The sequence below is a fragment of the Sabethes cyaneus genome, chromosome 1 (genome assembly GCF_943734655.1).
Source record: "Sabethes cyaneus chromosome 1, idSabCyanKW18_F2, whole genome shotgun sequence".
Classification (NCBI taxonomy): domain Eukaryota; kingdom Metazoa; phylum Arthropoda; class Insecta; order Diptera; family Culicidae; genus Sabethes; species Sabethes cyaneus.
Window position 1 is genome coordinate 50,610,356 of NC_071353.1, and position 14,435 is coordinate 50,624,790.

General features: G+C 40.6%; 1 protein-coding gene across 1 annotated transcript; it reads right to left on the bottom strand.

Annotated features, from left to right (window-relative positions):
* Positions 1-3,088: 3,088 nt before the first annotated feature.
* On the bottom strand, positions 3,089-4,066 carry LOC128745667 (uncharacterized). Its single transcript, XM_053842747.1, has one exon. It carries the CDS (start codon positions 4,064-4,066, stop codon positions 3,089-3,091), a length of 978 nt encoding a protein of 325 aa, XP_053698722.1.
* Positions 4,067-14,435: the final 10,369 nt, after the last annotated feature.

A 14,435-nucleotide genomic window follows, 5' to 3' on the forward strand; every position in this document is an offset into this window, starting at 1 on the left:
GTTTCGAGTTTGTGTGTGGCTTTCGACGTTTTCCAGATGAGTGAGCCGGTTCGGTGTGCAGAGCGCAGTTTAGTCTTTGTGGTTGAGCCGTTTTTCCTGCTAGGTTAGCTCGTCGCTATCCGAACGACTTCCGAAGAAGCCATTGGACAGTAGTAGCTGCTTGTCAACTTAATTAAGACACTAGAGAATGAAACTTTGAACTTCTACGAGAAAACAATTTCATCGTTGTAAATTTGGATTCGATATTGTTTTAAAAAGATAAGACAGAAAACAAAAAAATTGTTAATGTTACCATTTATTCTACTACCATTCTTTTACTACTACTACCAAACGAATTTGAAAACACAGTTTTGAGAAACACGCTGAACAACTGTGAAACAAATGTGTGCGTAACGTAAGTAGGGGAAGACTGTCCAGAACGCACCGAGGGCGTAGAATGGCCCATGCTATTAATTGTTTAAAATCGCAGAAACTATTTGGTAAAATTATAAATGCGCTTTTTATTTTGTTGTAAAACATGCTAATTCATAATTGTGTAGAATGTAAAAGCATCAAACATAGCCACATCCAATAAAATCAAGCGACTATCCGCGATCTCATTCCACATGTAAGAAATCACGGTTTTCTCTTAAGCTTTTACCACTACTCGGTATGCAAATTTCATAATAAATACAGTCTATCTAATTGATATACTGTCATACTTGATGATTCATCACAAAAACGGCATTAACTAGACATGTTTTTCATATATATTGCAAAAAACTTCAAAATACAAAACAGGGGTAGAATGCATCACAGCGGGATCAAACAGTTATAAAATATTTTTAATTTGCAGTAGGGGAGAGACGTCAACAGTGAGACACTTTTTTTCCAAAAATTTTTAATTTTTTTTGATGATAGCTACCAACGCGCTCTTCAATCTATTTGAAAGGTATATCCTTCTAGTTACCAGAAAAAAAGTTTCAGCCGTTGTGGTTATAAGCTAAATTTGTTACAACCACAAACGTGGAGGTGTATTTTTGTCTCACTGTTAACCAATAGGTGGGAAGAGTGAGACAACGAGTATTGCATACTGAGACACCAATTTGAAATCGATTTAAACCATATTTTTGGGTAATAAAGAACATTTTTATTGTGTCGTGTTGTTTATTGTGTCTATAGATATACATTATTATGAGTATGATTGAAAATTCCGATTATTTTCACACATACATTTATGCTCATATAGAGGACAAATCCTGTACATCTGACTTTTAACTTACACTTCAGAATTCATTTACAGTCAATTCCTATGGATTGATTTGCAATTGAACACAAAATTTTTTTTTTTAAGTTTGCATGGCAAAAGCTATGTCTCAGTGTTACCCACGACGCTGTGTCTCACCGTTGCTAATAGGAATGTTTTATGAAAAATAGTGAACTAGCGGAGTTAGCAAACAATTCGATTTTCATATTTTTTCAAATATTTACTTTTATTAGTATGTGATTCCATGCAGTAATTTTAATTTTAATTTAATATGTATTTTGTTGTTGAAAATCACTTGAAAATGATTGCAACAAAATTTACTTTGACCCCCCCAAAATTAATTTTTGTTGAAAAATATGTTAGAAAATCAACAAATTTTTCTCAAACTACATTATGCAATATAGATTCACAAACTTGACTTTGCATAAAAATATCATGGATCTTGAATGTTTTATGACGTAGCTATTCCCGTTGACTCACTGTTCCTGTTGTCTCACTGTTGACTACTCTCCCCTATATCTTTTGTTTCGGATTATTTATTAAAAAAGTAGCAATATTATGTATTGTTGAGATATGAATCCATTATATCCCAGCAAACAAGCGTATGTAACAAACGCTATAACGAACGCTTCCGCCATTTCGGCAGCCTAGTTTTAGGAGTTTATACAACACGTGATTATATGTAAATTTGCTGGTTGCGTTTAACGCCTAGCTGGGCAAACTTGGTGCGTTTTGTCCACGGGCTTTGGCGTTTTGCCCCACATAATGATTTTGACTCTTGCCAAAAATCGTCAAAAATAACAAAAAATACTGGGTTTTGTTAGGAAATTTCACCAGGAGTAAGTGTGAGAAATATCCCAAAGTCTTCTAGAAGTTGAAAAACGTGGAATCAACACGCCGTTGCTCTGCAAAATGATGTTTTGCTTAAGCGGTGCATTCTGCACCACTTTATCCTATTTGATGGATAGGCATGAATTTTTTTGTGCGTATGCTTAAGCATGGTATGGTACTTTCACGGTATACAGTTGGAATTTTCGAAAATTCAATTTTCTTTGTATTGCTTGGTTGTAGTGTACATATATTTAAATATACCTACCGAGCAATAAAAAGAAAATTTCGAAAATTCCAACTGTATACCGTGAAGGTACCATATTCTACGCAATTAAGACATGTTTATGGGTGTCACACTATTATAAATATTCTAGAGCTGTATCAACAACCTTGCTAGCTGCAACGTGTAGAGCTACGGCCTATAATATCTGGTAAATAAATATGGGTATTAAAAGTTGACCAAAAACGCTTGGGCACTTTGTTCCTAATTCTAGCTGCGCAGAGTTACAATAAATACTCATATCATTTTTTGGTTGGTACATGGTTGGATAATGCGTAAAACAGACCTCATAGTGGTCCTTAGCCTCTTATCCAGCAACTCCATGTGGAGATGTTTCTCGAACGTTCTGGGAGGCTTACTACTGGATGCGCTCGTCGCGTACATACTGCCCCCCGTTGGAATGCAATTCCAAACTTGACTGAAAGTTTTTGCTTTATCTTGCAGGGGCAATGGGGCTAACTTGCTTACTGCTCGACGATAGATTTCGGACGATGTCTGTACATCAACAACACGTACAACACTGTCCTTGCCTGGGTAAACTGTGCCTACGTCGATGTTGGGTTGTCTCTTGGTCCATTTCGCTCTGGATTGCAAACAGGATAGGTATTCTCTAGACCACCATTTCCGCAAGTGATCGCGCAGCTGATTGAGGTACTGCCATCTCGACAAACGATTGGCTGGAACGTCCGGATAGGATGGTTTGGTTATCGGCTCCAGTGGTCGGCCAAATATCAGATCAGGACTGGAGATATAAGCTGCGGCTCATTCGGAATATCAGACGAAGAATACAATGGCCGGGAATTAACGATTGACTCAACATGAGTCAGCACGGTGTAGGCTTCTTTGGATTTGCTGCATAGGAGATAAGACACTACTGACCCGCCTTTATCAATGCAGCGAAGGTACACACACGCATCATAGGCGTATTTCGAGGCATCGGCGAAACCATGGATATCGATTGCTTCCGTGTCAGGAATTACAACCCATCTTGGGTTCACGGGGTTGTGAAGCTTGTTCAACGATGTATGGAACTCCGTCCACCGGTGAAGTAAGTCGCCTTCCATAGGGTCATCCCTTCCAAGGTTGAAAGCACACAGGCACTGCATAATGATCTTCGCTTTGACGATCACCGGTGTCGCGAGTCCCAGGGGGTCAAACAACTTCGCCAACTGCCACAACTGGGACAGGACACTCCGCTTTATCACCTTGTCTTCGACCCTTGTCGAAACAGGTGATTTGTAGCGAAACAGGAATAGGTCTTTCTTCAGGTTCCACAGGAGTCCCAAAGCCTTCATCACTTCATTAGCACTGGAGTCCAGAATGGGTACCAGGATATCTCGATCCACTTCAGGAATTCTATCAAACACTTCTTCCGAGTTGAAACAACAATTTAGGATAGGGAATCCACCCTTTAGCATCTGCATCTCCAGATCACGGCGTAACTTCTTGGCTAATTCGATCGAATCCGAGTTAGACAGGATGTCGTCCATGCAGGAATCGTTCAGGATCGCTTCGGCCGCTTCCGGATAATTCTTACTCTCGTCACACGCTAGCTGGATAAGCGATCTCACCGCGAGAAACGAAGCAGCTGAAGATCCGTATGTAACTTTCAACAACTCTAACACCTTCAATGCTTCCGACGGGTGATTTCGCCAGAAGATTCTCTGGTATCGAGTCTGGGAGGGGTCGATGAGTATTTGCCGGTACATTTTCGACACATCCACGGCGAAAACGTAGGTATGGGTTCACTCTTGATACCTGCTCCAATTTCATCCAGCGATAGCGCCTCCAAGTTGATGCGATTAATTCGACGAACTGTAGGCGTCATACGCTGCTGGTTTTGTTGGTCTCTGACATTTGAAACTCGAAAGAGTTGTTCATAATGTTCAGTCCATCGCTTAAGCTGTTCCAGCTGACCAGCTCTGTCCTTTAGTGGCATATTTGTATTCATCATGGCACCACAAAGGCGGCGAGAAATAACGTACAACAAACGGATATCACCTTTGGCGGCGGCGGTTTCCCCTTGTTCGACTAGGGAGTTAGTCCATGCTCTCTTGTCCCGCCTACATTTTCACCTCGTATGCCAGAGTAGAGCAAGACTTGCCCGGATGATGTCTTGTGTTCGCCAGTACCTAGCCAGCGGACCTCGCTCAGCCCCAGGATTTCAAGCTTCAGGTGGTCAGCTTCCCTTGCAATTTGAGCCAGCTTGCTCTGTTGGGCAAGGGTCAGTATAATCCATGCTCCGATTCGTGTCCGTGTTTTCATGCTAAAGGTCGTTGCCAATAATCCAAATAGATTTCTAGTTTCATTTTCATTAACTTTTTGTTTTCTGGTGCAGTAGGCTGTTAACCTAAGTTCCTTATCCCGCTAACAGGGCTGCCATCTTAAGGTGGGCTGGAGCCACTATACCCCCCTGCCTGGTACCCCAGCCGGCAACACGTGGAGGTAGTGAGCTGAGTTGTTGAACAGAGGTTATGGAATGCACATGTTCACCCTTTGCCAGGCCTGACTTATTGTTGGTTATATTTAATTCGCTACTACCCTTCACCAGGGATGGTACTCACAGTTGTGATTCGATTTTGCACTTTTGACTGTGCCGCCTCAGCCAATCATAATGTCAACAAGTTATGTATGAATCGCTCTTAGAATTAATTATTATAATTTATAACACTGCTGGTACCGTTGGTAGCAAAAAGAGCGCTCTTTTTACTACAACCGCTATTACAGCTTTATAGCACCCGGGTAGTATGAAACTCCGAGAGATAAAGCAATGCTTAGTTCCTCAACAAACATTTTTGTTGAATAACAGCTTGTCAAACGCTTGTTACATGGTAATTACCTGCACAATGGTTGTACAAGCTACTATACAAAACAATTGTTTGTTTGGGTCGGCAATATTGTAGATTATAACTAACTCTACACACAGACGTGTATGCCAAAATAGGCAAAGTCTCTATAAAAAAACTAACTCTGCTGTTCTATGCATAACTTTTGGAAAGCCTATAATTAATTGAAGGTAAAAGATATTAAGTAACTTGCTTATTGATTCCAAAGTACCCCAGACCTATTTTAAAAATAGGTGAAAATATATGAAATCGAAAAATACGCACTCATGCCGGCCGTTTGCTTTTGTTTGCCCAGTTATAAAACATCGTTTGTCGACATGAGGTATTCGAAACTGCATCATATTGCCGCAGGGATTTTATAACGTGCCTGCCACGCGTATCTCAGTGAATTAAATCGAGCGAGCGAATTCTAACCCAGCAATGATTGATGGCAACGCTGCAGTTTTTAAGCTTGTTATTTGGACGCTGGCTGTAGCGTGTACAACACGTAACACCCTTTCAAATCGCCTCAGGTGCATTTTCTTGTAAATTGTTTAACTCCAATTCAAGCTTTTAAACATACACCATACTTTGATGGGTAAACAAAATCTAATTAATTGCCAAACTACTTGGTCAAACATTTGATCAATCTTGTGCAAACATTCAACCTTTAATCTTTATCGGTCTCCTCCATTCCTTGAATTTCGAGAATATACCCATATATCATAACGAGGTGTATAATTTGGCGCTAGGAGAATCACCTCGATTCAGGCTCGCTCAAACTGCAACAAAAAATTACTTTATTACGCACCAACCTCCTCATAAAACCCAACACGGTTACATAGTGGATAATCCCAGCAATTTCCTTCGCCAGTGCTTCGTTCGGCCGAACGAACGCTTCAATCAACCGTGCATCAAATCACTATCATCAATCCGTTCATCCGCATCCACCGCGGTGATCCACTTAATGGAAATCGTTTATTTGTTTACGATCGTGCTCCTTCTGCGAATAAAATCCCACTTTTCGGAGGTGTTTTGCTACGTTCATTCAGAGATTTTTGCTCAAAATCACCTCCCCTCTAGAAAAATTTAATAAAGTTATCATAAGTCATTTATCGCAATGAAGACTTCTCGGGGCAACAAATAAACCTTTAAAACTGATCCCTAAAAACCGAAAGCTGTTGAATTTGCTGCGAAGTTTCACGCCGTCCGTCAGCTTTGATGGCGCGGCTCGGTGAACTGAATCGAAAATTACTTGTGCTTCCGATCCGGTCGCAAGGTTTTAACCTACTGAACTTTGATTGATTGGGAATTGATTAACTGGTTTATATCCTGCCAGCTCATCCAAAATAAACTTTTCTACTATTCATTCGTTCCAAACTAGCCGACTTTCAGGATATGAACAAACGTTTTTCTGATTCCATCACTATCGGATGATTTCAGTCTCCCGTTGCCAATTGAAAATTGCCGTAAGGATCATTGGGACTTGACAGCTGAAAAAAGCAACGTACAATATCGTACAATTTTCGAAAAGATCACCGTTCGCGTCAATCACGCTGGCCGTGAGAAAATTGCAGTCGTCTGCCAAAATCGCAACACGACGCACATGAAGCAACCAAATTGTTTCGGACTTCTTCAGCAGAATATTTCGAAGCCGTTTAACCCGAACCACTGACCATGGATGGCTACGATCACACAGGGGGATAGCCAAATTGGCCTACGTTGTGTTTAGTCTGTAGGTATCTGGTGCTCATTCATTCCACCGACTGCAGTTCCGCAGTTGGAGCTTCTTTGGCAGCAAGAAATAATCGCCGAACCGAAACACGAGAGGATAATAACAATAACACCACGCAAGCGTCATCTTGATCGGTGTGTTTAAATTTAATTTGCTTTTTAGGAGAAATCCTGAGGATGGATAAAAAAATTCAACGCGAGGAAGGAAATTTCAGATGCACAACTTCCTTTCCCGGAAGGCGAAACGGAGGCATTCGGGGAGTGCTTGCACATCCCGGGACTGATGAACTCTGAATGCATCCTCGCGATTCCGGTGCGAATTTCGTGCCAGGCTACTTTCCCATGAGGTCATGACGTTCGTCGATCGATTAATTTGGATGTTGGCAGATTGCTTTATTTCAGGCAATTTAAACGGTAACTGTATGTTTGGTATAAATATCACTAGGTATCTGTCGCTGTTATCTTTATCACGGGAAATTATTATAAACGCTAGATAGAAATTTATGCTTGAATGCAAGAGCCTTCTGCGTTGGTGAACTTAGAGTAAACCTCTTCAGCATAAAATAGGATTTCATTTGTAATCCTTAGAGTATGTAGCAGAGATTAATTGTATTACGATCAAAATCCAATCATACAAAAATGCATGTGTATTGATTAAATTTAATAATTAAATTGCGTTTCTCGATTGGTTGGTGCTCTGGTAAAAGGAAGGTATGTTGTCCTGGAGTATCATTTACGCGTTGTTAACAGCATACTACTTGATCAGATCAGATATTTCTTAGCAAACTTCGATAGTTTCATATGCTTGAAAATGTCTGCCACCTTCCCCTTCTGGTTGCCGTATAAAACTCTTGCCCTAAAAGTTGTTTGAAGTCTGCCTTTGATATAGGTTTTATCGACTATCACTATGCATTCGAACCTCGTATCGGTTTTGAGTTACTATTAACTACCATATTATAAGTCGACAGTTTGGCTCGTTCCTTATCTTAACGCACTGTTGTGGGATCAAATTTTGATCGTAACACCCTTTACGTAGAAATTAAACCCTACACTCTTAAATGATTCTACCTATAAATAGGTCAGATTTAGCTAAAACTTTGGTGAAACTACTCAAAAAGCCCTTAAAGTGTACAAACATGATTGTTTTACGGTGTATATTTCGTTTTGTCTACTTTACTTGTTCATTACGTTTAATGTTACTCTATCCAACGACATTATTGAGTTTTATCAATTTATTAAAAATATCAAATTTATTACCATTTGGGCGAATGACCGTTCAGCGGTCAAATCCCAGTAAAAAAAAATCATTACCAAATTTTGCACTAGCCGCGTTAGCGTAAAATATGCAAAGTTTGTCAACCTAAGCTTAAATTTGTTCAAGCACTTTGTCAACTCATCTTCAATGTTAAGAATTTCTACGCCTTTAAATATTATCTACTTGATATCTACTTGTTCCTAATTTTTTTTCCTAGGCAGTCATTCTTCCAAAAAATCGGAATTATGTTTTTCTTCTCGCCAGTTCACCTTATAGCGATCGGCATCCCGGCTGTCTAAAACTGTCTTGTATGTATTACCTTTTCAAAGATCTCTAGTGCTGCCTCGCTCGCTCACACAGTTTGCTCTTTTTTGTTACTGCTGCTCCAGAAAATGACTTCAAGAAAAATTGGGGTTGATTTCGTCCTCATTGAATTGTGGGCTTCTTCCGTTCCATATGTTATGTTTCGCTTCTCGACGCATTATGCTCACACATAGGTTAAGCCTATGTTGGCTCTAACACGTGTGCGCCGTTGCCTTTTGCGCCTTGTGGTAACAGCAGCAGCCCAAGAGGTTGTGTTTATAATGCATACTGGAAAAACGGCAGCAGGAGATAATTGTTGTTCGTATATTTATTCATCCTTCATAGCGACGGCAATGGTCCTGGCGGTTTCCTCTTCTGTTGGTCATCCGACCATAAGCGCGTCCGACACGCGCCTGCATATTTTCCACACTTTGGCTTAGGGAGTTGACTCAGCCGACTTGGTTAAATAAAATACTCACAATCAACCTGTTGATAATCTGGTGAATGTCCAAGAAAAAGCTGCTTTGGATGCCCAAATTAGGCATTTACAGCAAAAAACAGGAAAAGCTCGATCGTGGAAAGAAGTTGCGTGTCTCAGCACGAATCATGGATTTTGAAATGATCCTAAATGATGTTCAATGGGGGTTTCTTTATTCTGGGTTAACTCTGGTTTGAGAGCTGGTGTTTTGATAACGCTATGAAAATTGGGTGTTTTAATTTTCCCAAACAAGTGATTTTCTACCTCATGATAACCTGCCATTTTCTGAAAACAGCAGTACCTTTTTAATTTCAATTATGTTAATTTGATGATAAATTTAATATAAATTAAAAATAAAATGATTCGCTGTTTGACAGATTCTCTCCCTCTCTTCTATCTTTCTGATAGAGCTCTTTATTTTGACCGAGCTTTTGACAGCTGTCATATAAAACATGTATCGTACAATGACCATTGTATATCTATTATTCTATACAACTGTCTTACGCGAGCTAAAGAGAAAAATGGTTTGCTTATAAGCCATCGTTTTATCACAATTTTTAGTAAAGACAAACAAAATGTTTTTAGTACTTCCTTTGTACTCATCAAAGTACTTCCTTTGTATTCATCAAATTTACAAAAACGTCTTCATGCGATGATACAGTGATAAGGTATGATATCAAAACGTGAGAAAATTTTTATGAAGCTAAAATACTAAATTGTAACAGTACCATCCACTCACAAATATCCGCAATATGCTTACCAAGAAACATTTTTGATGTATGATAGCTTATCAATCACGGGAATTAGCTGTTCAATAGTTGAAGAAGCTATTCTTAAACAAAAATGTTTGGTAGGTAGAATCATCATAACAATACCATTTGAATGTACAATTGCAAGTTCTGCGCACTTTTCTTCAATTTTGTTTAAGATTTTTTGAATTATCGAATTTACACTTACGTTTATCCATAAATATATAAGTTTCTAACCCAGCGCTAGTTAATTGCCAAATTTATAGACAATTGAGATTTGCCTCTGCAGCATTCTCATATGTTTCACCGCATGTACATGAAATGAAAGATTACTACATTAAATTGCGGGTTACTTAGGCTGGTATATCCTTAAAACTTGATCTGTCTTGGAAAAAAAGTTCCGGTAGGGCCTCTAGAATTCGTAACCTTCCTGGTGAATGACTGGATAATGCGTAATATAGACATCATGCAGAACATGATGTTGTTATCCTAACTGAAACCTGGCTGAATGAGGAAATCACTTCACTTCAGTTATTTGGCGCAATGTATACTGTCTACCGAAAAGATCGGGACCCCAGTAGAGGAAAGGCGCGTGGTGGAGGCGTTCTCATCGCTGTGTCAAATAGGTTACCGTCAAAACAAAAAACGGGCTTTAATTTAGAACTTGAGCAGTTGTGGGTTAACACTAGTTATGGTGATACTAATATCTGTGTGGGAGTTGTATATATACCTCCTGACTCCTCTTCTGATGTTGAAATAATTCAGAAACATATCGATTCTGCGCTTACGGTTGCAAACTCCTTAGATCACAACGCAGTCCATTTACTGTTTGGCGATTACAACCAACCTGGACTTGTTTGGAAGAGTACACCTTTCGGTCACACAGTACCCGATCCCTCTGAGTCTGCCTTTCCCAGATCCAGCATAGCATTGCTGGATGGCATAGCTTTGCTAAACATGTCCCAGATGTCCACAGTTAGGAATTGTCGTGATCGAACGCTTGATCTTGTTTTTGTGAATGCCGAAGCTTCATCGCACTGTATCTGTACTGAAGCACATGAGCCGCTAATTGATATCGACAGACAACACCCGCCGCTCCTAGTATCGCTTAGCTGTCTCCAGCAAATATCTTTTGAAGATATCTTGGATGTTACCGAGTTCAATTTCTCCAAGACGAATTTTTCTGGGCTTCAAGCGTCTCTCTCAACCGTTGACTGGAACGATTTATTAAACAATATAACCGACGTAAACGCAGCAGTAGACATCTTTTCGAACATTCTAATCCAGCAATTTAGGATGTTTGTTCCCACACCTCGTCCCCGACCTAAACCTCCTTGGTCAAATAGTCGTTTGCGAGAACTAAAGCGACTGAGAGCAGCAGCGCTTCGCAATTATACTAATCGGCGCGGCCCCCTGGCAAAGCGAGAGTTTGTTTTTGCCAGTAATAACTATAGGGCTTATAATCGATATCTTTTCTCCAGACATGTGTTACGTACCCAATCAAATTTAAAGCGAAATCCGAAACGTTTCTGGACCTTTGTAAATGAGAAGCGCAAAGAGAACGGCCTCCCTTGCAGTATGTTTTTGGGTGAAGACTCTTCAAGTACGATGAGCGATACCTGCAATCTTTTTGCCAAACATTTTTCAAGTGTATTTTCAACCGTGGCAGCTAATCCGGCTCAAATTGAAAATGCTGTCCGTGGCATACCCAGCAATGTGTTAAACATAGGTAATTTCAGCTTCTCAGACGAAGATATTCTTGCTGCATTGCGGAAGTTAAAGTCTTCAACATCTGCTGGTCCTGATGGAATTCCGTCTATTGTGCTAAAAAGATGTGCGGAAGCCTTATGTGCTCCACTGAAACTAATTTTGAATCACTCACTGTCGCAGTCGACATTTCCAACGCGTTGGAAAAAGTCGATCATGTTTCCCGTCCATAAAAAAGGTGATAAACAAAATATAGCAAATTATCGTGGAATTACTTCCCTATGCGCGGGTTCCAAGCTCTTCGAAATATTAGTTTGCAACGTACTGTTTCGAGAGGCCAATGCGTACATCTCATCTAACCAACATGGATTTTACTCAGGGAGATCGACAACAACGAATTTAGTACAGTTCACATCGCATTGCATTAGGTTCATGGAAACAGGAGCTCAAGTAGATACCGTGTACACAGATATAAAAGCGGCATTTGACAGTGTAGACCACTCTATTCTATTGGCAAAAATTGAGCGACTTGGTGCATCACCCGCTATAGTACAATGGTTAAAATCGTACCTTATTGGTCGAACCCTATCTGTAAAAATTGGAAGCCATGAATCACAAAGTTTCACCAACCGCTCGGGTGTACCACAAGGGAGTAATCTGGGGCCATTACTATTTTCATTATTTTTTAACGACGTCTGCTATGTAATACCATCAGGTCGGTTTCTTATTTATGCTGATGATCTTAAACTTTACTGTGGTGTACGCTCGACGGCTGATTGTATCGAACTACAGCAACATCTCAACGATTTCTACGATTGGTGTGCTCAAAATCTGCTGATCCTGAGCGTGGCTAAGTGCGCAGTGATCTCATTTTCACGTAGAAAAAATCCAATCCAATGGAACTACACTATTTCTGAAGAGACAGTTAACAGAGTAACGGTAGTTAGAGACTTAGGCGTACTCTTAGACACTCAAATGACCTTTAGAGACCATTATTCTCATATAATTGGTCAGGCGAATAGAAACTTGGGTTTTATTATTAGAGTTGCCAAAGGATTTACTGACCCATATTGTTTACGAGCACTGTATTTTGCCCTTGTTCGTTCCATACTGGAAGCGTCAGCCGCTGTTTGGAGTCCATACACAGCTGTTTGGTCAAACAGGATTGAAGCAATTCAATCAAGATTTCTGCGTTATGCATTGAGAAGCTTACCGTGGCGAAACCCAATAGAATTACCGCCATACGTTGAACGCTGTCGTTTGCTAGATATGGATACCCTAGCTAAACGAAGAGACATATGTAGAGCAGTTTTTGTGGGAAAATTACTGACAGGCGAGATCGACTCCTCTTTTATCCTTGCACAAATTGGCATTAACATTCCGCCCAGAAACCTGAGATCATGGGAATTTTTAAGACTACAATACCAGCGCACTGAATATGGACAGAACGAACCCGTAAGGGCGATGTGTGAAGTTTTCAATAAATGTTATTTATATTTTGACTTTTCCATGACCAGTGTTAGTTTTAAAAATAGATTAAGATTATTTAGCTTATAAGTTTTGTGAATTTGTATATTAGAAATGTCTGTGAACCTTGTGATATATGTAAACACTTCTTGTAAACGTTCAAAAGAAGATGGGGTTTTTATGCCTTTTTGAGAGTCTATGTTAGATTTTTTCAAAAAGGCTTTTCCCCATCCAAGTAAATTCATGGAGGCCTACTTGGCCAGATGGATAAATAAATAAAAATGAAATGAAATGAAATGTGGTCGTTAGCCACTTGTCCAGCAACTCCTATCCTAACCTCCTCGTGACAATTGGTGGAAACTAAGGTCGTATACTAACAGGGAAGGAGGCACTAAGTTGTCTCGGCACTACAAGATGGCAGCCCCATCACGAGTCTCGGTAGCGTGGCCCTAGTAAGTCAACCTGCATTAGCACCCTGTCGCCACCCGCGAAATTTAACGATCTGCAGTTCAAGGTTCCATGTCCTTATTTCGTCGCCTTTGTCCATGCCGAATATTCCAAGCGGATTTTCTTGACTGTTCGTAGTGTGTTAGATCACTACAAACAGTCAAGAAAATCCGCTTGGAACATTCGGCTTGGACTAAGGCGACGAAATAAGGTCATGGAATGCAATCTTGATACCTTGAACTGCAGATCGCTAAATTTCGCGGGTGGCGACAGGGTGCTACTCGATCAGTTAGAACCCCGAAAGTTCGACATCGTGGCTCTGCAGGAGATCTATTACAAAGGCGCGAAGGTTTGGAGGGCCCCTGGCGGCAAAGCTCATGTTGAGGATAAGGCCGTTTCTTCAACTACACCATCATAGACGTGCGTTGTCCACACGAAGGTAGATCCGACGAAGAGAAAGAAGCGTTCTATGCGCAGCTGGAGGCAACGTATAACAGCTGCTCGCCATGGGACATCAAAATCATCATCGGGGATGTGAACGCCCAGGTTTGCAATGAAGCTATGTATAGACCGGCGATCGAGCCTCATAGCCTGCACACTGACACGAATGATAACGGCCACTGGATAAGGTTCAGAATGAGTTGACCACGATTCTGAGGAGGAAAAAACGCTAGAAAGAGGACAGAGACCGTGAAGAGGTAGAACAATTATTCTGGGCTACTGAGACGCGTAAGTTCTATGAGAAGTTGAACCAAACTTGTAAAGGATACACACCGCAGCCTCATATGTGTAACGACGAGGAGGAAAACCTAATTACAACGATTGCGAGGTGGGCGACAAGTGGAAGCAGTTCTTTAATGAGCATCTCAACGGGGATTTAACAGAAGAAGACGCAACGGAGGTTAACCTAGGAACGCCTGTAAACGACAACAACAACAGCATGCCGGCTCCCGATCTCGAAAACATCCGGTGAGAAATCGGTCTGCTGAAAAATAAAAGAAAAGGACGGACTTCCGGCAGAACTTTACAAAAATGGCCAAGAACGGCTAGCAACGGCACTTCACTGGATAATTTCAAGTATTTAGGGAGGAAACGAAACTATCGGAGGAGTGG